This window comes from Acanthisitta chloris, unplaced genomic scaffold (assembly GCF_000695815.1).
Source record: "Acanthisitta chloris isolate BGI_N310 unplaced genomic scaffold, ASM69581v1 scaffold2745, whole genome shotgun sequence".
NCBI lineage: Eukaryota > Metazoa > Chordata > Aves > Passeriformes > Acanthisittidae > Acanthisitta > Acanthisitta chloris.
In genome coordinates this window covers 25,494-48,587 of record NW_008672977.1, presented here as the reverse complement: position 1 = coordinate 48,587, position 23,094 = coordinate 25,494, and the positions used below count along the sequence as shown (strand labels likewise).

At 37.4% G+C, this 23,094-nt stretch overlaps 1 protein-coding gene across 2 annotated transcripts in view; it reads right to left on the bottom strand.

Moving 5' to 3' along the window:
* The window catches only part of VPS41 (vacuolar protein sorting 41 homolog (S. cerevisiae)), an 83,861-nt gene that overhangs the window by 36,335 nt on the left and 24,432 nt on the right, over positions 1-23,094 (bottom strand). For both annotated transcript variants that reach the window (XM_009074718.1, XM_009074719.1), the window contains 5 exons: positions 21,754-21,816; positions 20,601-20,666; positions 11,594-11,713; positions 7,409-7,555; positions 6,141-6,207 (listed from right to left, as the gene is read on the bottom strand). In XM_009074718.1, the coding sequence (XP_009072966.1) occupies positions 6,141-6,207; positions 7,409-7,555; positions 11,594-11,713; positions 20,601-20,666; positions 21,754-21,816 (463 nt within the window). The remainder of the gene's footprint in view (positions 1-6,140; positions 6,208-7,408; positions 7,556-11,593; positions 11,714-20,600; positions 20,667-21,753; positions 21,817-23,094) is intronic.

Here is a 23,094-nt window from a genome sequence, read left to right as displayed (position 1 = left end):
TTTATCATCACTTCAGACATCACAGAAATATGTACAGATACTCTCATTTCAAAGAAAACACACAGTTGATAGTACTTTTTCCTGTTCATAATACTGAAAATGTAATTTTCTAAAATTGGTCTGGACATTATATGAGATAGTTACATGATGACTATTTCAAGAAAGAGAAAGACAGTGATGAACTGAATTTACAAAAAGTCTCATTAAATGAGACCTCTGCCACAGAATTAGCTATTTAGTTTTATTCTGCTGGATTTATAGTGCACCTGTTTTTGCCAGTTCCTCTCTCATGGGGCCCAAAACAGGAATAATCCAAGAGTTTATATTAGAAAAGCTTATAAGTATAAGCTTTTACAAACATAGGTTTTAGGAGAATCTAACCATAAATAGGGAAAAAAAGTTTCCTTGCTTACTGCTTAGCACACTACATTACTAATATCCAATGTTACTAATTATTTTAGCAAGGCAAACAGAAAATGTAGCACAATGACACTAAAAATAAATCAAATTTTCTGTAGCTAAGGTAATAAGAAGGTACAGGAGAATAATCATCCTCTGCTAAAGGAGAAAAAAATTATAGGCTAAAGTAAAGTACAGATTTGACACCTGTCCCTCAGTGAATAAGCAAATCCTGTTATTCTTTTAATGATTGCTGACACTTTGATATCACTGAGGGACCAAAGCACAGCACAAGGGTAGAGCACTCAATCCATTCTAGGAGAGAATAGATTCACATTTGTAATCCTGTACATAATTATTTTGTTCTAGCCTGCAAGACTGATGAGACTACTTTGATTGTGTCACATGTTGCTCTCAGTGATGATTTTAAACAAACCATGTCAGAAACAACTTATATATCTTATTCTCAGTTTACAACTTAGTATTTGGCATTTCAAAATAACATAGAAGGCAGCAGGAAAAACACAGAAAAAACAAAGTGAAATCCATAATACTATCAATGAACAAGCACAGAAACTTTAACTTCAGCTATAAAAAACTGCCAAGAGAAGGCTTTCAAAGGCATATAAAATACTGTGGTTTATATTTGGAGAGGAAACCAGCATGGTGAATGCCACATTTATAAAGATTATGGGGACAGTTCTAAAAAACCTCTGTGTATTTCTTTAACTTATACTAGAACTTTAGCTCCTTTGCCAGTGAAAATGCTTGTAATGTCCAATGTAATGGATTTATTTAAGATCAAGCAGTAGTACTGTTCTGTGAAACAAAAATAAACAAACAAAAATCACCACTTCAAGTTTTGTTTTTAAATAGAGTTCAGTTTCCTTGGTTTCACTTTCAGCTTTCTCTCAGCTCATCCTTCTCAAGAGGCCTTGTTGAAACACAATGCTCTAGCTCTGCTGCTACAGCCTTGAACAAAGAATAACTGGCATAGACAGTGCTTCTTGACCTCATAAAGGCCTTTGATGCAGCTAATCAAAAAAGTCTTACTGAAAAAATTATAGAAGTTATAGCTGCACAGATCAATAATAGGTTAATTTGACTTACTCTCTTTGACAAACTCCCTTTGTTGTGATCAAGGGGAAAAAAAATCTAACAAAAAGGCATTGCAGAAATGTTGCTAATTTGAAAAGGATCAAACCAATTAAAACAAACTCAGTACTGAAGTAAATGGGAATGACCAAGGTATGGGCAAGTGTCATACATGCTTATGCCTGTCATAAGACAAGATGGAAGATATTCTGACAGTGGATCTACTCCATGTTTAGCTTCTATGTACAGCTGTCAAACAAATTACCAGGAAGCAAAAAGAAAAAACCTGTAAATGCTTTTTGTTATTCATTAAATGAAATGTATGAAATACACCAAACTAAAGAAAGAAAACAATATATGCTACATTTCCCCAAACATCTACAGTCACTTTCTCTGGGATTTAAAGATCCACACACATGCACAGAAGGCTGAAACTCAAAGGAGTTTATTTTGTTTAGTCAACACTCAAAAAGCAGCACATGTTTCTCCACAGTGGATCCGTAGAGGAAAATTCTGGTTACAGTCAGAGGGTTTTGCCTTTGATTTCAATGGGCACAATGTTTCAACATCAACCTTTGGAAAAGTAAGCAGGAAGCTGAACTAGCATGCAGAGAATTAACATGAAAATAAACATGAAAATAAACATATGGAGAAAAAGAAGGAATTTTTTTAAAATGCCATATAATATATTTTAAAAATGGAAAGCCAACACACAGGCTAATTTTTAGGTAGGCCACTCATACATGAACAGCAGTAGGACCACAAGGCACCATGAAGTGGCCCAGCTTACCTAGAACTGTGATGTTAGCTGCTGGGGTGATGCCACTGCACATTCCCAAAATACCTTTTATTCAGCTACTTCAAGTACATCTGCAAAATCTGCAGTCATTGCTATACAACACAGTACAGCATACCCTTGAGTATGGTATCTCCACCACCAGTGTTATTAATGAGCTAGGCAATTTATGCAAAACAAAATAAAATACAAAATGGCATGCTTTGATTAGCTATTTTCTCATGCATTGAGTTGCATTCAATATAAAATATTAATTTTTTTTTTCAACAGTATGTGAATTCAGTTCCAACTGACATGAAAAGGTTTCGCTGGTGGCAAAACAGATGAACAAAAGTCTAAGTAGAATCAGCTATATAAATGGGTTTCCTTTTTTGTTTTTTTTTTTTCCTGTTTGCTTCTCAGAGCATAACAGACTTGCTTTAATGAAATGTTTGCATAAATCACCATATAAAGTTAATTTCCTGATCAACACATTGATCAATTAAGCTTTATGTGCTGTCTATATAAAGAGATATATATTGGTACAGTAGATCCCAGTATACCACTTCAAAAACAAGAAAATAAATATTCCCATGACTTCTTTTCAGATTAAAATGTGTGATCTCAACACTTGATGCTAATTTGCCATCCAGTTATGTAACTATTCCCTCACAAAACACACAGATGTGGTGTTAAAAACACAGCCTTAAAACATGCAATTTTAAAGCCAGAATTCTGCTTTGTGGGGAATCTGGTGGAATGCAAAGGGGAGAAAAGTGCTGAAGAGACATTGCTGGCTGGTTGGTACTTGGAACTAAGCAAAGGGCAAAAATAAATTGAATAGGAAGTCTCTAATCGACTTGAAGCCTTCTACAGACTTCCAGTGCTAATCCCTATTTTCTGCTATCATTAACAACCTGAGTAACTGAGGCAGAGATGAAGTACTTCTCCATAAAAGTATATAAAATCCTGACAAGGCCATCCAAGACTCGATGATCCATTTCCCTTCAAAAAGGCATTGTATTAACTGGAAAGTGCTAATTAGTTCTTTAGCAACCAGCCTTCTCACCAGCCTCTCAACCAGCCTTCCAGTTGAGGAAGGGTTCCCTGTTCAGACCAGAAGTTGTGCAGCATTACAGCTTTTGTGCACGTTTCAGGAGTGAGCAGAGGTCAAGCACTCTTTAAGAAGGATCACAAAGGCATTTAGTCCACATTAAGCCTGTAATTCAATACCAATACTTTCTAATCAATACACTACTTCACAGAGGTAGCTGACAGAGCTAAACTGATAGGATCTGCTCAGCTAACATACATTTAAACGTAAATAGAAACATTCACTGGAGTTTATCTTTGACACTGAATGAGATCCACAGAGGCAATGAACTGCAACATACGCAGGGACAATGGAAAAGATTACTGAAGAAAAGCACCATTAATATACTGAAAGATGTAAATAAAATTAGCGATGCCACACAGATTTCAGTGCTCGAGACCTGTATAATTAATCTCATTTGTCTTACAGGTAATCACAACATTATCTTCTTTAAAAGAGAACAGCTAGAACAGTTCCATGGTGGAACTTGCCCACATTATGGGCTTTCTGGTTTAGCTTCATGGTAGATACTGCATTTATTTCCTACCTCAGAATAAGTATAGACACTTCTTAAGGCACAAACAGAGGATGAGGAAGTACTTTGTTAAACAGGATCCTATGTACCTAACTTGCAATGCAGGAAATGTTCTGTTTCCTTATTCACTGGGCTGGGTTGCAAACTACTAAAGAACCATTTATGATCTACTGATGCCATCACAGTTTGCTATGCTATTACTGTGGAACTTTGAGGCCCTCAGAATGGCTCTAAAACAGCATAAATCTGAAACTGTTGAGACATGGGAAAGCACTGTATCATCACAGCTTCATAGCTAATGAGCTGACAAGGAACTATGAAGTTTCCTGCTCCACTTCTGGTTTTCATTCCAGGCGAAAAATTGTAAAAGCAGAAGGAAAAAAAAATAATCAAAAAACCCCACACCACTAAACGTGAGAAAAGTTATACTGTTAAGGTTTTCATCTTTCGTAAGTATGTTGTCAAGACATTACGAGTCAAAACATCTGAAGGACACTCAGTTATCCTGCCTTTGAAGGATATTCTTGCTTCGTATAAATTCTTTGCGTTATGAAAGAGTATCAACTTACGTATCCACTTAGGATATTAATGGTCTTGCGAAGAACTATACGGGTAGCTGCAACTATGCTTTTGAAAAGAGAAGTTGAAATAAAATTGAAATAGATGCTATGGCATGATATACCACTTTCAAGAAGACCTATGTGGCTATTTTAATTTATACTGAAACTTGAACAAATAATGTCTCTCTCTTTTTCCCCTCAATCTAATACCCAAGTTCCAGCGAGTGCTGCTAACAGCATTTGGCAGAGCCATTTCAGTGCTTTGACACAAAACCAGAAAGAAAAATCTTGAGCCCTCAAGAATACAGAGAAAACTGTAGCCTAAAACTTGTAAAATGAAAAGCTACTTCCACAAAAATCTCTATCCTTCTTGTCTGCACCCAAATAACCTGATAACAGCTTTTTATAATTTTTAATGAAGTTTCCAATAGACAGTCATGTAAAACTAGCTCCCTCCACGTAGACACATTAATAGCTGATGTAGAAGTAGCCATTGTTCACTTGTTACTATATAAACAATCCCATTTAGTTATTTTCTAAAAGCTACTTACAGGTTCAAAAAACATTATATACAAGATCTGAGGCTAAAACTGAGGACTGCACTTTTCCTTGATAAAATTCAAATACCCCAGAATTCTACAGTTAAATAACCTGTTTAAGTTATGCTATTTTAAAGCAGAAACAGCTTTCAGGTCTCAGTTAACTGTCAGGCATGCCACCATCTCTCAGTATCCACAGTCCTTACAGAGTTTAAGAAGTGTTGTAGTTGAGTTTTAGAAGCTGTTTCAGAATGGTCCTTTCTTGAAATCATAAACCAGAGTATACACATATACCTATGCCATGCACCATTCTGATCTGACAGAGTCAGGATCTTGCTTGAATGCTCTTATCTACAATCTCATGTTATTACAGTCAAGGGAGCACCAAAGTTTACAAACTGTTGCCTACTACCATCTACAGAGTCACAGAGGGCCTGTTTATCTTTCCAGCACTATCTCTTCATAGATATTTCCCTTCCCCAGAAGCTACTTCTGGGGACAGTTGTGATTTTTTGTTTACATCTCCACTTCCCCTCCAAATTTTCTTTGAATTCCAATTTACTTAATACACATATTTTGTCAAGATCTTTTCCATTAATCAGCAAAAATGAAATTTATTCACATCACCTAAGCTAAACAAATGAGTAAGAAAAGGAGGATATAAAATTCAGAAGCCAAAAAAAGGCAAAAAGAAATTAAAACAAATTTCCTAGCACTACACCAGAGATTTTAAGAAAAAAAAAGAGAGAAAAAGTTACATGCAGTATAGTTAAACAATGCATAATCAAATCAAGTAGTATCTGTTTTCTCCTCACCAAAACACTGACCAACAATCATGTTAATCAAATGAAAACCCAAGTTCTCTGAAGGAATCTGTATGAAGGGCAAGTTAAGGCGTCCACTGTTCACAAAAGTACCTCTGATTTTAGATGATCACAGAACTTAAGGCTCTCTACAAAATAAATAAACTTCATATCTATGAAGGAGGACATTATGACAACTGCATCAGCTCAAAATGAGGAGACATTTAATGTGACAACTACATCTTGCCTCCAAACTGTAACTGATTTTTCAAGCCAGAATGTGGAAACAGACCTTAAAAGCTGATATAATTTTGAGAAAGAGTGCATTCATACAACCATACCTATTTCCACGTAGCGGTTTGGAAGGTCACGCATTTCACTGGCATGCCGTTCTTTCACTGAGCAAATCTAGGAAATAGAGATTTGGATCATGATGATGAACAAACTGTAATTCCTAAAATGATACTAACTTTGTGCCAGTAAGAAGAGGAATTTCTGGGAATTCTTGGACATGCTGTTCTATATATTGAAAAACACAAGTTGTAAAGCACTGATAATGCATCTCTGAAGAAGAAAAACACACAGGAAAGTCGTGGCTGTAGTTCACAGCCTTATAAACATGCTGGGAGGGGAGAAGATGGACCACACAAGGGTAATCTGGAAATACCTGCCCACTACATATGATTCTTCACAGAAGCATATATGTGAATTTGGTTTTGGCGTCTTCTCACACTTTGTGTCTCATTACCTTACAATTTCAGGAGCAGTTTGCTAATGCTACTCCCAGTAACAGGAGGAGAGCATATACATATAAAGACATGCAAATAACCAAATGTTGTGAAGCATGCACAAATACAAGGGGGAAGACAGATGCCAAACTTAAGACAAACCTCCTCATTTGTAAAACTCTGAGTTTAATGCTCCAAAAGCTTTTTACACATCACCTACCTCACTTTACCCTCCCTTTCCATCTATTCCTGCCGAGCACTTTTAATTTCCCACTGTGCAGTGATGTAGCACTCTGTTATTACTAAACACCTAACAGGCTTGCAACAAACTCAAGTCAGGTGCTGGTCTGAGCAAATCGTAGTCAGTCTACAGCACACAACTTCCAAACGCCAGTTCCCTGCTGAAAGCAGAACAGCCCTCCCAGCAGCCTGTCCACCTACCCCACCCATTTTTTCTCCCATGGTTGAGCAAAATCATGCGGCTGTTTCAGCAGTCACAAACTCCTCAGCCCCCAAAGCAATCCCCTCCAAAAATACCTCATGGTAAGTTGTTCTTCCTTAATGCTAATCAAAAGAAATGAATTCAACAGCCCACTAAAAGCTTTCAGAAGAGGAAACCTCTTCAAGGCACAGAGGAGTGAAATGTCCCTGAGGATTACATTCACTGCATGCTCACGCACAGAGATCTGTCTGACCGCTGGGTGTCTATCACTCCTCCTCCTCATGAGGGTCAGTCCAATGACATTTCTAAGGCAGCAGGAGTTCTGCGCACTGTAGTCAAACCAAATTCTATTTTTTTCGATTGTCTTTGCTTTTCAGAAATAATCCTCTGTTTGTCTGTGGTAACAGCAAGCATTTATTACAAAGACAGGTAATTGTACCTTTACTGAATTTCCCCAGCCAATAATCAGCGTTAAATTATCCTTCCAGCAAAGGCTGCAGGGATACATATCTGGGCGAAGGCTTATGTCGTCTCGAGGCACATTGGTAATTCTTTGCTTGGAGATCATGTCAAGTATCTTCACGCCCTGAAAGTTTAAATATAAGAGAACTTTATTCAGTATGACAAACTCCTACTCACCATTTTGCACGCTAAGGCAGTCACTGCAATATATGGCATAAATTTCAGGGTAGGGCCAAGTATGCCAACAAATAAAACTGTTGATACAAAGGCCCATCTAGCCCAGGAGGTGACAAAAGGAGGAAAGGGATGAGAGTAAGTTAGATGTTTTAAAGTCACATGCCAAATGAAAAGATATCATAAGTGAATGAGTGAGCAACTAGCAACTCCAGTCATGAACCAATTCAGCTTGGTGGCTGGTGCTACTGAAGAAGCAAAAAAAAAATCTCAGCTCTTTCACAACAGCCCCTGTAGAGGCACAGAAATTTCCACCTCAGAAAAAGAAAAGATGTGAAGTCAGAGCTCATTAAGATAAATGAATCCAATCTGTACTTCTCAAGAAACGCATTTCTGCTCTTACATTAAAAGGGAAAAACAAGTACATTTAAATGATGCTTGATTTTGTATGCTGGGATTTTTCAATGCTTCCTCCGGGAATCTCCTAAATTAACAGAACAAAAAGTTTAAAAAAAGGAAGATTAAAGTCATTTGAGAGACAGAGTAAAAAAAAAAGAACCATTAATCAGATTTTTCCACGCCATTTAGACAAGGTGAGCTATAACCTTTCTAAGAGCAAAAATGGAGATTAATTTCATGTTAAGCAAGGACTTGTTCTTAGTAATTTAAAACAAAAGTCCCCAAAATAAAATAAAATATTTTAGTATACATTCCTTTTCTTCTCACTAAGCTTAAAGAGCAACTCTCAGAATCACTGAAAAAGGGATGGAAGAGACCTTGAAAGGTCACTGTCCAGGATGCCATGCCATATTAGGATTTTTCTAGTGACAAAACTGATTGAAAAGATTCCCCTGTCTGTTTCTGCTCCCCACACTGTGAGTTTCTATGCCCACTGCTGTACAGATTCAACTGATTGAAAGCCAAAGAGTCTTCAAATGGGGGTCATGGTTTAAGCCAGGTTTCACTTTTTGTTTTTGTTGGGTTTTTTGTTTGTTTTTTTTTTAAATCACAAGGAGCAGTAAGTGGGATGAGGGTGGACAAAGAGTGTTTCTTCAGTGATCTTTGTCACTGAAGAACTGTGGGCATGAAACACACTCCTATTGGCCTCTCTTCAGTTAGCAGCCATTGAGGTCTCACAACCAACCAACCAACCAACTTGCACAAAGCACCTAGAACATACAGAGCCCAGCTCTCTGGGTAACATAAACTAGGAACTTATGCTTTGTATTTTCTATGCTCATCTGATAAAATTTGTAATCTTGCTTGAACTGAATTTAACAAAGTTGTCTTTTATAAATATAACTCCTTTGTTTTGATGGGTAATTTTCAGGTAAAAGTGACCCAAATCACATCTTCTGTTTTTCTATAAGGCAATTCTTACAAGAAATCTATAAGTAAATCCTTTATGGGATAGACTAACATGTTTTAAGTCCCATTCAAACCAGTAGTGTAGGATCCTCCATAGTTTTAAGTGTTCAGAGACACTAGTTGTTTAATTTACTGAATTTTAAATAAGTTACTTCGAATTATCACATTGTGTGATATAGTACGCTGTTCGCTTAGGTTTACTTGCTTAGCATAAGTAGCTGGATTAGGCTGCAGGCTGGAACTTACACCTAGATATGCTTTTCGTTGGGAATTATTAATGATTTCTTCATACCTGGTACAGTGCTGTGTTTTGGATTTAGTACGACAATAATGTTTTAGTTGTTGCTATGTAGTGCTTACTCTAAATCAAGGACTTTTCAATTTCCCATGCTCTGTCAGTGAGCAGGTGCAGAAGTGCAAATCAGAAGATAGGGAGGATACAGCCACCAGCAGAAGCTGCAGCTCCACAAAATAAGAATGGTTAATGGCTTGCACCTGCCTGCACGGACACTGAGAAAGAATCCAATCAGGTCTTAGAAGACCCCAGACCAAAACTCACCATTGGACGAAGATGTGTGTGAGGAATGGGCACACAGGAGTAAAGGTATAAAAGGTACATGTAAGGATATAAAAGTCTATGGACTTCTTTGTTCTGGGTCCTTCTCTGCAGGCACCCAGCTGGAGTTGACCTGTTGCTGTATATCTTTATTAAATCATTTATTTTTAAAAATGAGGTGCCTGAGACCTAGGTTGCAGGAAACCTAGGTTTGAATATATAAAATATGAATGCTATTAATTACACGGTCTTCCTTATGTGTGCACCTGAGAGTGAGTGTGTTTGTGAGCATGGAGACAAAAAGGGCACCTGTCAGTTCTCTGAAGCTGCCCACTGTGAAGGGACTCGAGCCCTTGCAGTTAAAAGTCTGAGGTGGTGTGTGACTCCTTGAATGGTGTGAGAATGCTTGGGCAGTGGCTTCTCCTTTATCAATAAGTATGAGATTTGCATTATGAACTGAAAGGACTTCCAAAGTCAAATTCCTATCATGAAGGAGCCTAAAACCTGTTCAAACGAGAGTCAGGCAGTTAAATGCCTCTAGGGATTTAGTCCTCAGATGGGTCAGTTTGTAAAACTTACAGTCCTGGCCACAGAGGAAGGAGAAAAGGGCAGAGCAACAAACATGGGTTACCTGATCATCTGACAAGCAGAATTAGACCTTGCCTAAATAACCTTGGAATATCCAATGTCTAACAAGCTCTCATACAATGTGCTCCCTCAAAAAAAGGCTTCACAAAAATTAGGTAGCCCTCAAGACAGTAACAAGCAAGGCTATAAAAGACTTTATCTGATTTTGAAAAAACAAGTATAACACAAAACCTTGCTAGAGGATGGAGAATTTTTTTAAATGGTAAAGGGGAAGGGAAAGGCCAATAACCAAATATATTAATCTTTCGGAGGGCAAACGTAATTTCATTTTTCCTTGAAAGACAGGCCCTGACCACGACTTTTTGTCTCTGACAGATGGCTCTCAACATTTTATTAGTATTCTGTGTTCTGATGTGGCACATCATCTCTAGGGATAGCTCTCCTCAACTGTCCTATCCATCCCCAGCAGATTCACCTAGAATATATATTTTAATTGTATGGCTCTGTAAAGAAAAAAACTTTTCAGAAAGGCTAATGTTATGTCAATCAAGCCCTCATTGAAGCTTCTATTCGAATAAGACTTATTAAAGGGAAGCAAATAAACACAAGTCCACCTCTAACAACTTCATATCAAACCAGTTTTGAAAGATATAAAAGAACAATGGCTTTAAAATACTTTAACAAATGCTTCCTTTTAGGAGGGAAAAACAATTGAAGGAAAAAAGAGCTAGTGTTTCAGAAGTATTTTCACCACATTAAAAAATACTTTAGAATTTAGACATGATACACACTTGAAAACATATCCCTCAGTGCTGAGCTTCAAAACATAGACCTTGACCCATCAATTAGATATACAGTGATAAGTGAAATGCAACACTCAGCATGAATGCAATAGTTTCCTTTAAAATATAAATTACATTCATAACAAAAGGGGCCCACTTTTTCCTAAGTCTAGCATTTTTTAGTGGCCTAACAAAATGTGAAATTATGGTATTTTTTAATAATATGTAACATTAGAAGTGCACATGATAATGTCACTTCAGTAGAAATTACAAAATCCAGTCAGGGTAAGGGTTTTTTTCCAGGGGATGGCAGCGGCTGGAGATGTTCTAATATTTGCATAAGGAAGAGCTACACTGCCATTCTTGCTGCAATAAACTGCACTGGTCAAAACTCTACTATACAATAGTATACAGTAGAGACTCCCCAACAGTGGTAAGTAGAGCTACTTTTCCTAATTTATTCAGAAGTGGGAATCATATTGGAGAACACTGAGTAGCCAGCAGGAAATGCCAGAAGAAATTTCTCTACAAAGAAATGGGATCTAAATGACTATCCTTCAATGCCTTTTATACTTGATTCTTCAAATGCATCATTTTTCAGTGGAATATTTTGGCAATTAATATTGAAATTTTTCAATAATCAGTGTAGCACAGAGATATTTTTGTTCATTTAACAGAGGTGACAAATACTTACCATATTATTGGCCCAAGCAATTAAGTGTCCTCTCCATTTTACATTTCTTATATTTCCTTCCCCTTCATGTAAAACTGAAGGCTTCCATCTATTCATCCAGCCTCTCTCATATAACAGCAGCTGTGAAGAAGTGCAACAATAAATATTTCCGTGACACAGTGCTGTATGCAAATACAGGAGGTATTTTTTGCTTCATTATCCCTTACTCCGGATTTAAGGGCAACAAAAAGTATTATCAATCAAGCAAATACAATCAAACATTTTCATATTGTACATATATTCATTAGGAATCTTGTATACTACAGAATTCCAGTTAAACTTTAATAATATTAATAAGAAGGCCTTCTATCAAGTTTCTCAAAAGAAAAGTAAGCATAAATACTATATTTTAAAGATAAAGAAATTAAGGCATATCAGAACCTAAGCCTTCGTAATGCTGGTAAAGAAACCAGGCCACATCACACCTATCCACTGTCTCATCATAGGCTCCTTTTTCCATCCAAAAAAACAGGTAGTCAGAGAAAATTATCAAAGACTCCCAAGCCTGTGACTTTTTTGCCTGTCTCCATGTGGAACTACACGCCCTCCACAGGGCTCTAGAGATGCTGTGTTTTAGTCCCACATATGCAAACCACACTGTACAACAAGTGCTGCTGATTGTAAAACTTGCGTGATTGGGAATCCCAAGTTCTACAAATAAGGAAGGTATTTTACAGTATCTAAATGCAGGGGAGATGTTATGAGACGCTTTGCAGCAGCAAAGAAAAACCCAACTACATGCAGACAGTTTGTATGTCAGTCTGACAGTCCATACTGATTCCTGTATGGTCTCAGGAAGTTATTTAATAGGATTATAACATAGAATCACTTGGAGTGATGCAAAGTACAGCGCTCGGAGGGATACCCAAGTAAGAAGCTGATGCATCTACGAGGATCATATTCTAAGGTACCCATCCTGCCAACTCTTGCATGAGTACATCAATATACAAACACATGAGCAACATGAACCTGAGTTCACACCTCACATTGGAAGGTGTGAAACTGATGCCTGCAAGGATTTCTACCATGCTAAAACCTTACTGGAGTTGCTAATATTTCCTTTCTAAGATCTAAGCTGTACCTGCATTTTTATACATGGTCTCCTGCCACCTGTACTTGAATAAACAAATCAAATATTAAGACACCAAATTGTTTAAAATCAGTTAACGAAATCTCTGACTTTTAACGGCAATTACACAGACTGCCTCTCTCTCCTAAAGCCACGAGATGGCACCAGAAGACAAGTATTTTCTCCGCGAGTTTAGCCCAGTCACTAGGTAGGGTAGTCTATTGAGAAACTTTTTTGTGAAGTGTGCTGTAGACATCAAACTTCTCATTGAAGCAAAATAACTTTGTGTCCTTTTCACAGCTCACATGAAGGCCCACTTTTTAGACAGTATAGATTTTTTTCCCCACCCACGAAAAGTAACTCTTACTGAATATGCTATTTCACATCAAGCAAGGCAAGTCACTGAAAGCAGGGGTAACCTTCCATACGGAAGGATTTCCATTAGAAGGCTGGTAGGTAAATGTGAAATACAGGAGCAGAAATCAGCCCAAACTATCTCCACTCAGAAGCTGAGAATGTCATTAAAAACTAAGTGTTCTGCTGATCCAGACTTGAAAACTGCTTTTTCCTAGGTTACAAACTCCTAAGGAGAAGAGAAGCTCAATAGAAAAAGAACTGACATTTGAATGCTTCTTTCAATACCATCCAGAAAAGACAACAGCATGGTATTTTCACTGGAATTTACTGGATAAGGTTGTAAAAACCAGCGTGGATGATGCGAAAGGTTAAAACTGGCTGATGTTAATTATATTAATTGAACTTCGAATCTTTTCTGCTTGTGACTGAACTGTGACTTAAGTTTATTTATTATACACAAGATCCAGAGTGAGCTCAGTATGACACTTTGCAGCTTTTTTATTACTGTTCATGGTTTGTGAACATCATGCTTTTTATAACTGCGAGTAATAAATTTCAAAGAAAGTAACTGGTTTGAGAAAGAACTGGGGAGGAGAAAATTTGAAAAATCCTGCTTCAGTCTATGCTCAACTCTAACTACATGCTTAATTAAGTTTTCAGACCAAGGCAGTAGAAGACAACAGGCTGGTATTGCCTAGAATAAAGACGGAAAGTGAATCTGGATCACTGCAACACCTTGAACATCTTGTATCAGCAAGTGCAATAGGTCCAACACAAGCCAAAGGGCACTCAACATTCAAAAAAAGGTAATCTCAAAATGTGCTTTACTGATTTATCTTCATTGCAATTACCTGCATGTTACTAATATACACAATGAGATTTATTTACTATTTCTTAGAGAAATTACACTTGGAAATTGAATTGCTAAACCCAGAACTTTCCTGTGTTTTAGAACTGTTAACTACTGAACAATAAGTAAGCTAATTTATTTCTTAGTCTTCCTTTCTGTCTCCACATTGAAATGTTTCTTGTACCAAAAAGTAATTTAAAACCTCAAAAGAAGCTGGACATGTAAAAAAAAATCCACAGTTTCTGGAGCGGTTCCTACTACCATCTCCCTCTCTTTCTCTTAGGGGAAAAATATTTTAGGGCTTTATTTCCCGTAAATCCCATATTATGGCAGTCAGCATTCACAGTACTTATATTTCAACAGCAGCCAAAAACCCACAGTCTTGCATTCTCTGCAATACAGTTTATGTTTTCCCCTTTCTTTATTTGCTCTCGTAAAACTTTCTAGTACTTTGCTACATACAATACAGTAGTGCTTAGAATGCACTTCCAGTGTATCTTGCATGTACTGCAATGTGATAATATAGCTAAAATAAAATAAACTTTAACTTCAAGGGTCCCCACCCACACTCCTTCATAGTACACTGCAGTTTTCTGTTAGCTCACTAATTATTTTGCAAGTCATCTTAACTGCTTATGCTTGTCCACTTGATTATTAAGAAAAATGACATACTGAAACGTATGAGACAAAAGGACAATTTTTGATTCTATAAACAAGTGGATATATTTCCCTTGGATTACTGAATACACCTCTCTGTATCTTTCACTAAGAGAAGATTAACGTCCTCCAAAATGAGCTGAAAACTCTATTTTAGAGTGCATCCACTGAAGAGACTAGACGAGTGCTTGGGTTTAATGGAGCCTGTCATGCAATTAGCGTTAACACTAATTACATGTAATCCCAGTCTTTAAACTATGTACAGGAATTCCCAGTCCTCTGAACACAGAGGCCAATGACTGCAGCTTTGGTAGTATCAACATGATGAGGTAATTCAATTCAATTTCATCTCACTACCAACTGCAGCCTTCAAAATGCTGAAATAAAAGATGCCTGTTCTCACAGAAATTTCAAAGGAAACACACTTTTACTGAAGCACTATGCACAGCATCATTACTTTGTTTCAACATAGCACCTTCTGTGTAAAGATGTGAAGGGGTTTTACAGAAGAAAAAAGGCTTGAGACTTCAATTTGTTACTGAAGAGCCACCTTACCCTTCCTTACTGCAGAACGGTTGGATTAGCTTTTATTTCACAAAATAAAAATAAGGGAAAAGTCCCTGTAATTTCCTTGTTCTGTTCTTTGCCTGCCTAAGTGCAAAGATGAGCCTACCTGCGGCACTGGTTCTGTATTTTGGCACTTGTGTCACCAACTCTGACCTTAGCCAGGCAAGATCACAAAAACCTAAAATGCTACTTCCATGGTTACATGTGATCACTACAGCTATTTACTGTTTTCAGCACAAAACCAATATTTACAGGCACAGCCAAGATTAACAGATACCAGAGAGTAACACAGAACAGCATGCCACGTGAAGACTTACTGTTTAATAGTGCCTCTCTAGGAAAATAGATAGCAACAATAAAAAATTATCATTTCTGTTTGGAACAAATGATGGGCTGGATGAGCTCAAATGAGGCAGAGAGTAATGTAAACCTCAAGTTTCCAGTTGAAGATGAGCTTTCAAAATTTCTTCACAAAATGTAGTCTAAGGAGCTGGGCTGTGAACAGAGAGGAGGGCAGCAGGTGCAGTCAAGGGGAAATCAAGCAAGGAGGCAGAGGCAGACAGCAGCATCGCAAGGTATGTGATGGCAACAGCGAGAGATGAAACAGAAGCTGTAGTCCATGGACAGAGTAGCTAGAAATTTTGAGATGTTTAATACAAACAAATGCCATATGACTTTTATTAGGCTGTACTTTTAATAACTCAACTGCCAGATTTCAGCTAGCACCTATTCAGAAAGAGCTACAGAATTAACACCTTGGGAAGGAAGGCCTGCAGCCTTGCAGGCAGAGACACATTTCATATATTTAGATTCTTTTTGCTTGCCACCTCAGGTAATGAAAAAAGTGTTCTACACAGACATTTGCAAAACACACATCTATAGATTACACACACAGAGGACTAGGATCCATTCTTTTTACACAAACCAAATTGATTACAGCACAAGGAGAATGTTTTGTTTTAGCAATAAAGAAGAAATGCACATCCAAATAATCATAAAGAAGAAATGTAAGCCAAACAATCTGCTTATTAAGCAAACAGCACATACTACATATCAAAGTCTCATCTGCTCAATAATATGGGATACATCTGGGCATTATACATCACAGCAAGGAAAGCACAGCCAGTATTACTGTGGCTTACTTGCTGCTACAGTTTGTTTCCTACTTATGGTAAATTATCTAATGCATGGACAGAAATTGCCATAGTATTTACTCTTTTTTCACTTAAATCAGACCTTTGAGTATTTACTGACTGACATTTTACAGCTTACAAAGCAATCTGCCTTTCTTGTCTGGTACTCTTCTACACAACACAATGCCAAACAGCTGACTATCTGCTTTCTAAAAATGGACTGTGCTGCAAACAGCATCCTGACAATTTAATAATTTGTCAAAGTAGTCCAACTAGTTATTATGAAATACATATCACAGGGTTCAGAGGTAAAGGTCATCTACTTACTCACCAAGCAAAGTGCATCTGCTGACACTAAAAAGCAGACAATTTAAAAAAAATTCTGGGACATTCTTTGGCAGACTTGACTTTAACATACAAATTCCACTACCCGTAACAGCAATCGCAGATGCCCCAGAATGCTATTTCTCTTCCCATTTGTGCATTGTTTGCAATCAGTATCCTTTCTCTGTGTATGCTGCTGCTCTGCCTGGAGTGGAAAGGAATTTAGATTGTCCTGTTTTGCATCTCAGGCAGGAGTCACCATGGGTCCAGGCCAGAATCCTAACACTGAAATAGTTTTTTTTTTTTCTTTACAATGAGAAATTTTCCCCAGGTAACACTAAGTTCTCTCTGCTTTTATAACAGACAAAGAAAATAAGAGTCTAATGTTTAAGCACAAGCACTGATATGTCCAGATGTTAATTCTGGAAGGATAAACGGGACAAACATGATGAGACATCTGTATTTGAAAACTTATTCTTATACTGTATCCTTTCCAGCAAAAGAAACACATACAGCATTAAAAATATGTTTTTATACATATTTTCACAAAATATATAAAAAATAAAGTATAAATATATTATGGAATGACTCAATCACTCCAGAAGACTTTCTCTCCTAGGAATTTTACTGCAAAAACCTTTGTATCTGGTTAGTGATGCTAATCAAAACATGGAAAAGGGAGTCTCATTGATGCCTCTGCTAAGAAAGAAACCTCAAGTTATTCTGCTCTCGTAAGTTATCTTTACATAAGGTGCAGTAGCTGATACTGCATGGAATGGAAATATACTTCAGCCTTCTTTCTTTTTTAGTTCTGGCTCTTTAAATCCCAGGACATAATGGACACTTGGACTTTACAACAACGTTCATTTAGTTGATGTGTTGAGAAAGACCAGTGTCCTAACAGTTAAATCAAGAATACCTTGTTTTCAACTTTACCACCCTCATTTAGTTGGCTTTTACCCTGTTATTTTTAGAGATTAGACCCTTTTAAAAGGTAGAAGGTTATGGCCTTCAATAGCACAGTATTTGTCTTTCCCTTTGCTTTGAAGCTGTACTGTCTGCTCTGGACAGAAATGCCCTGTCATTTACAATATACATTTACAATATTGTTATTTCAGGGTTACCATCATCTGCCAAATAATCAGAACGGTGCAGTGGTTAATTGGAGAGATAAGGAAGAGGAGAGTAAGGAAGTGACTCTTTTTAGTATTGTACCTATTGCTTCTCACTGCAGTAGTGTCAATGCTTCCACAGTACCTGTCTTCTAGACACAGATAACATTCATTCACTAAAAAAGGGAGTGAAATAAGCTTTTCCAACCCAAAAGAGAAGACAATTGTGCTATCTAAAGCTTAAGGGCAGTTGTTTACTTTTAAAAATGAGAGCTTTAGTAAGAAAACAATTTAAATTGCTTAATTAGTTGCTAATACAATTTGAGAAAAACACCTCTTAAAGGACTTCAGTACATGACTAGTTAAGCAACTGTATAAACATATGCATGGTAGAGTTAAGCTTACAATAATCTACAATGATATAGTCAGTAACCCCCAGCAGCACTGCTCTTAAGCTAGCTTTAGGTCAGGTGGAGATATGGCAACTCTCAGTACTACACAACAATTCACACAAGTTCCAAACATCCACCTGTTTTGGGAACTTAGGACCTTCACTGTGCATCCCTGAAGCATATCACCCAGCTTTTTTTCCTCCCTCTGTCTCTTGTGAACAGTTCCAGGATGCCCTGCAGCGGGACTTTGAACTAAAAAGTGTATTTTTTACATAATTTATACTGTTATGAAGAATGGCGTATATGTCAATAAATGAAGGAGGTGGTAATTTACAGTTATCGCACCCACCAGTCATTATGGATTCTACTGAAATAGATGCTCAGCTATAAAATTAACAAATTTAATGAGATCTTAAAGTGTTGGGTTTTTTGAGATGAGACAAGAGAGAGTATTAAGGTTGGGGGGCAAGTTCTTGCTTCCTGTGTGCATGTGTGGTTTGGCTTCTTTATTCTGTTTCACCTAAACCAAAATCAGCATGAAATTCAAGGAGGAAATCAAGAAAATCCTCCTCATATTTTGAGACAACGATGTTCGTAATGCAACTAGAAGGGTTTGAGGAAGCGACCGAATTTCTTACTGGATCCTTTTATCTGCTCAAATTATCTTAGCAAACAATTACAAATAAAAAAAAGACCAAACCACCACACCACCCAACGTTTAAAATGCTAATATGCATTATGTCACCATCTCTCAGAACAACAAAAACAAAGACAGACACTGCAATCCTTTGGATGAAGAGTTCACACATGTCACAGTATGTTTTTTTAATGCACCTCAGGCAAGATGCAAGAGAGCTTCAAGCGAAGCTTTTCTCTCAAGCTTGATCCAAAATGAGGATTCCCTTACTGCTATCTCTGCCTTGGTGTGGGTGGGAAAGACAGGCAGAATGCCTCCCAACAATTGCCAACTATCAGGGCTACAGTCACAGTGTCTGTGCAAAGGCTAAAAGCACTGAGCCCTCAGGAGCCACAGGAGGTCCCATCCCCCTGCCTGAAGGAGCTCTGCCAACTGCACAATCTCCAGACACACAGATAATGAGATGAGGTTTGCTGCCTGAGGTTGCTTCAGCCTGCTTCTCTTGTGGACCAAATTCCCATTGCCTGCTGTCCCCACACTATTTTTTTGGCTTTACAGTTAAGCAAAGTGGTAAATTTTCATAAAAAGCAAAAAACCCCATTGTAGATAAATTAGTACATGGAATTTAACTTTCCGAGTTTTCAAAGAGCATTTCAAAGAGCTTTTATAAAAGCACATATGCTCCTTCTGGAGGAAAGGAGAAAAGAGAAAAGGTTTCTACCACAAGGCTAGAGGTTTTATTTGTTGGTTTTATGTACCAATAAAATCAAATTACAGGTGTCAAGGGGCATTTATTTCAATGCTAAATACCTTATGTTAAGATGTCAATTAAAGTTTTCCTGAAGAGGAAAGTTCCTCAGCAAAAAACGAATGCATTAAGAATGAGTATACCATTCCCCAGAGGACAGAATATAAAACAACCTGTCAAGTAATCAAAGATAACCAAAGAGAATGTGTTAACTCCCTGATGTTTTTTTCTGTTCGGCATCAGGTGAATGCAAGCTCTTTTACCACCTGACGGAGCCCTGTTCTATTAATTCCCTGCTTCTCTCTTTCCATGCCCCTTTTATCAGCACTAAAAAGCTTCACAAACTGGTGGCTGACAAAGACATACACTGACTGTGCATTATTTTAAGGATAACACCAGCTTTGACCAGGCAGAAAAAGCTGTCAAGCATACACACTGCTTAAATAAATAAAACACAGCTATGCTTTGAAACATATTGAACTGTTAATGAAAATTAAGTTGTAGGCAGCACTAGAAATGCCTGTTTCTTACATGCTGCTAAGGGAGAGCCATGGAATTCAGTTTGATGGATCTGTAACTGAGGACTGTTCATCCTTAATTTGTACGAGAAGGCAACAGGAAAATTGCATGAACTCAAGAAACTGTTCCAAGTCAAACTTTTCATATTTTTACTGAAAATAAGCAATGTGTTGTAAGATACATGTAGGACATGGAAATAGCTGTAATCTGGAAGTCAGATTCGTACCCTACACTAATAAGACACCTAATGCACATTTAAAATACGCACTAATCCAAGTAGAAGATGCTACCTACACAGATATAAGTAGTGAGAATGGTGTGAGCTCTACTCTAGCAAAAGCTCCCCTTAATTATCTTAAAGACAAGCTAACAACAAAATCCCACACCATGAACAAGAACTGATGGACATACTTCAGTTTGTGCACTATCCTGACCCCTGGAATTAGTCTTAATCAAATAAGAATGCTTTGGAATACAATGCATGAAGAGAAGGAAAAAGCAGAAGTCTTTGCTCTAGGTGTTAAAATCACATACATAGCCTTCTAAGCTATTTCAAAAAGCTATTTAAAGGTAGCCAATGTTCATTACACTATGACTGCTTACCTTTTTTCCTCCCGTTACAAATTGCTTGAAGTGGGATCTTACAAAATGAGGATGAACAGCAACAATCTGGAGGTGGGGAAGAGAAAAGCACCACATCAGTTTTTAAACTAGGTAACCCCTTGCCAATTATCAAGTATTACAGCCAAGTTCTTCTCTGAAGTAAAGCGTAGTTGTTTCAGACATCTCTGTTTTTCCTAGAAAAGAAGGAAATTCTTCATATTACATGGTATATGACAAGTCTGACACTGAGGAGGGCCATGTTACACTGAACAACTACTCTTTTGTATAGCAGGCAGCAGAATCAGGACCCAACAGAACAGGGCTGCTCTGAGCAAGGGTTACCTCAATTAGATCTTTTCTGAGGCCTGCCTAGAGGGAACACACACCTCAGCCCTGTCGCAGTACAACATTGTGTAGCATCAACACATCGTAAACAGGTCTCTTTGCCTTACGTGTTACATGTCACATGTGGGAGACTCAGCGGTGAGAGCAGTAAAGACCCAAGGAAGCAAGCGAGTCACATCTGGCGTGTGTGAAAACTTAAATGACCTCATTCCTTCCCCCCACTCCACAACCCAAGAGCAGCTGCAGCATGGAAGATCCCAAGCAGCAAAATGCAATCATCTGCCCATAGCACCCTTCCTCCTACAAGACATATTTCTTGTTAAAAATACAGAACACATTCCCACACACCTACTAGAGGTCCTTTTTCAACAGCCACACAGCAGAGTAAAACTCAGGTTTTCCCTTCAGACAGGGTACATCAGCATCACCACCCACTGCCTTATCCTGAGTTGGTGTAACAGATATGAACTGGTTGCAAATATTAACCTCACATTTAGCAGAACCCTCAGAATTTGTACTACAGATCTACAATGAAACAAATATGTTGAGACAGTTAACAGCTGAAACAGAACAATCTCTCTTTCACTTTGCCTTTTGTATTTGAAAAACTCAGTAATACTTCTTGCAAAACCAAGATCAGTTTCCTCCTACCTAACCAGATCAAAAGCTTTTATATTGAGATAGAAAACTACTTTCTAGTGACTTGAATAATATTACAACGAAGTGGTATTCCTCTCTCTCATTTAGTTTCAATGTGACCTTTCAGACAGCACCACCACAATTGCTAAAGATTTTAACAGGCACTTACTTTAATAGGACAGTCAAATGTTTCATGAAACTCTTCTGCTGAATACAATCCAAACACTTGCACCTGAAAAAAATTATTAAAAACCCAAAAATATTTACTTAATAACCATTTCACAATTATCACTGAACATAAAATACCAACAACTATAATATTAATGCATATATGAAAACTTGAAAGTTAAATCTTTTTTCCTAAAGGAAAAACGTCACAATTAACCAATTAACAATTCAGAGCTAATTGACACAGCTTGGTCTTCTATTATGGCATATCCCTAAATACCCACAGCAGTGCAAAAGCACTGTTTTTCCTCTTTTTTCCTCTCTCTTTTTTTTTTTTTTTTTTTTATGAACACAGTAAATACTACAATCTCCTTTTGTTTTAGGCTGATCAAATCTGTTTAACAGATACTAATCTAAGTACAGTAAAAGCAACATAATAACATTCAGTAGAAGATAAATTAAAAATTCTTTATTTGTGAGAAAGAATGGGAAGGTTTTTTCACCTCCAAGCAATACAGGGTTTACGTAAGATAAGAATTTTGTGACAATAAAGCCAAACCAGCCTGAAAACCTTGGCATCCTCTCCTCCTCCAAGTGCATTCAGTGCTACTTTGTTTTATTCCATGACCAGTGGTAATGTCTTTCTCCAAAGATTCCTCCTTTCTCATTTACACTGATGTATCTGTACATTTAACAGTCAGCACTGAAGCTGTAACCATAGGCAATCAGAATATCTATCAGAATTAATCCATCTGAAGAAGCCTTAACATTAAATCATAATAAAAAAATGTTTCTACTGCCAAGAGAATTAACAGATTTTTAAAATGTTTTCTTGCCTTTAGTTACAGAACAAGTACAGACGTATCAAGTGTTACAAAATATTATTAGACTTAGATGCTATGACTACACAATAGGGTTTATCAAGATTTTTTTAAGTACAACCCTCTTCTGGACTGATGTTTCTTCATTCAATATACAACATCCCCTTCCCCAATTCTCAGATGAGTCAGGTTGACAAGTCAGTTCCTGCAGAACTTAGGAGTAAAGCAGGGCTGAAGACTTTTGGCCAAGAATTAGCAACTGATTTAGTAATTATGATTTCCACAAAGAATAACAACTGGTTTGCTTTTTCATTATAATTAAGAGGTTTTCACTCAATGTCAGAAGCTGTTGAAACAAAATCATCCCAGAAGGGATGGACACTGCCAGTGGAAGAAGGAAGAAAAAAGAGCATCCTAGGGAGTGATCAGCGGGAAAACTGTATCTGACAGCAAATCTACTGTGGAAGGATCTCAGACAAGCTCTCATTTATTTTCTGAAAAATATCCTTATTTTCTGGAAA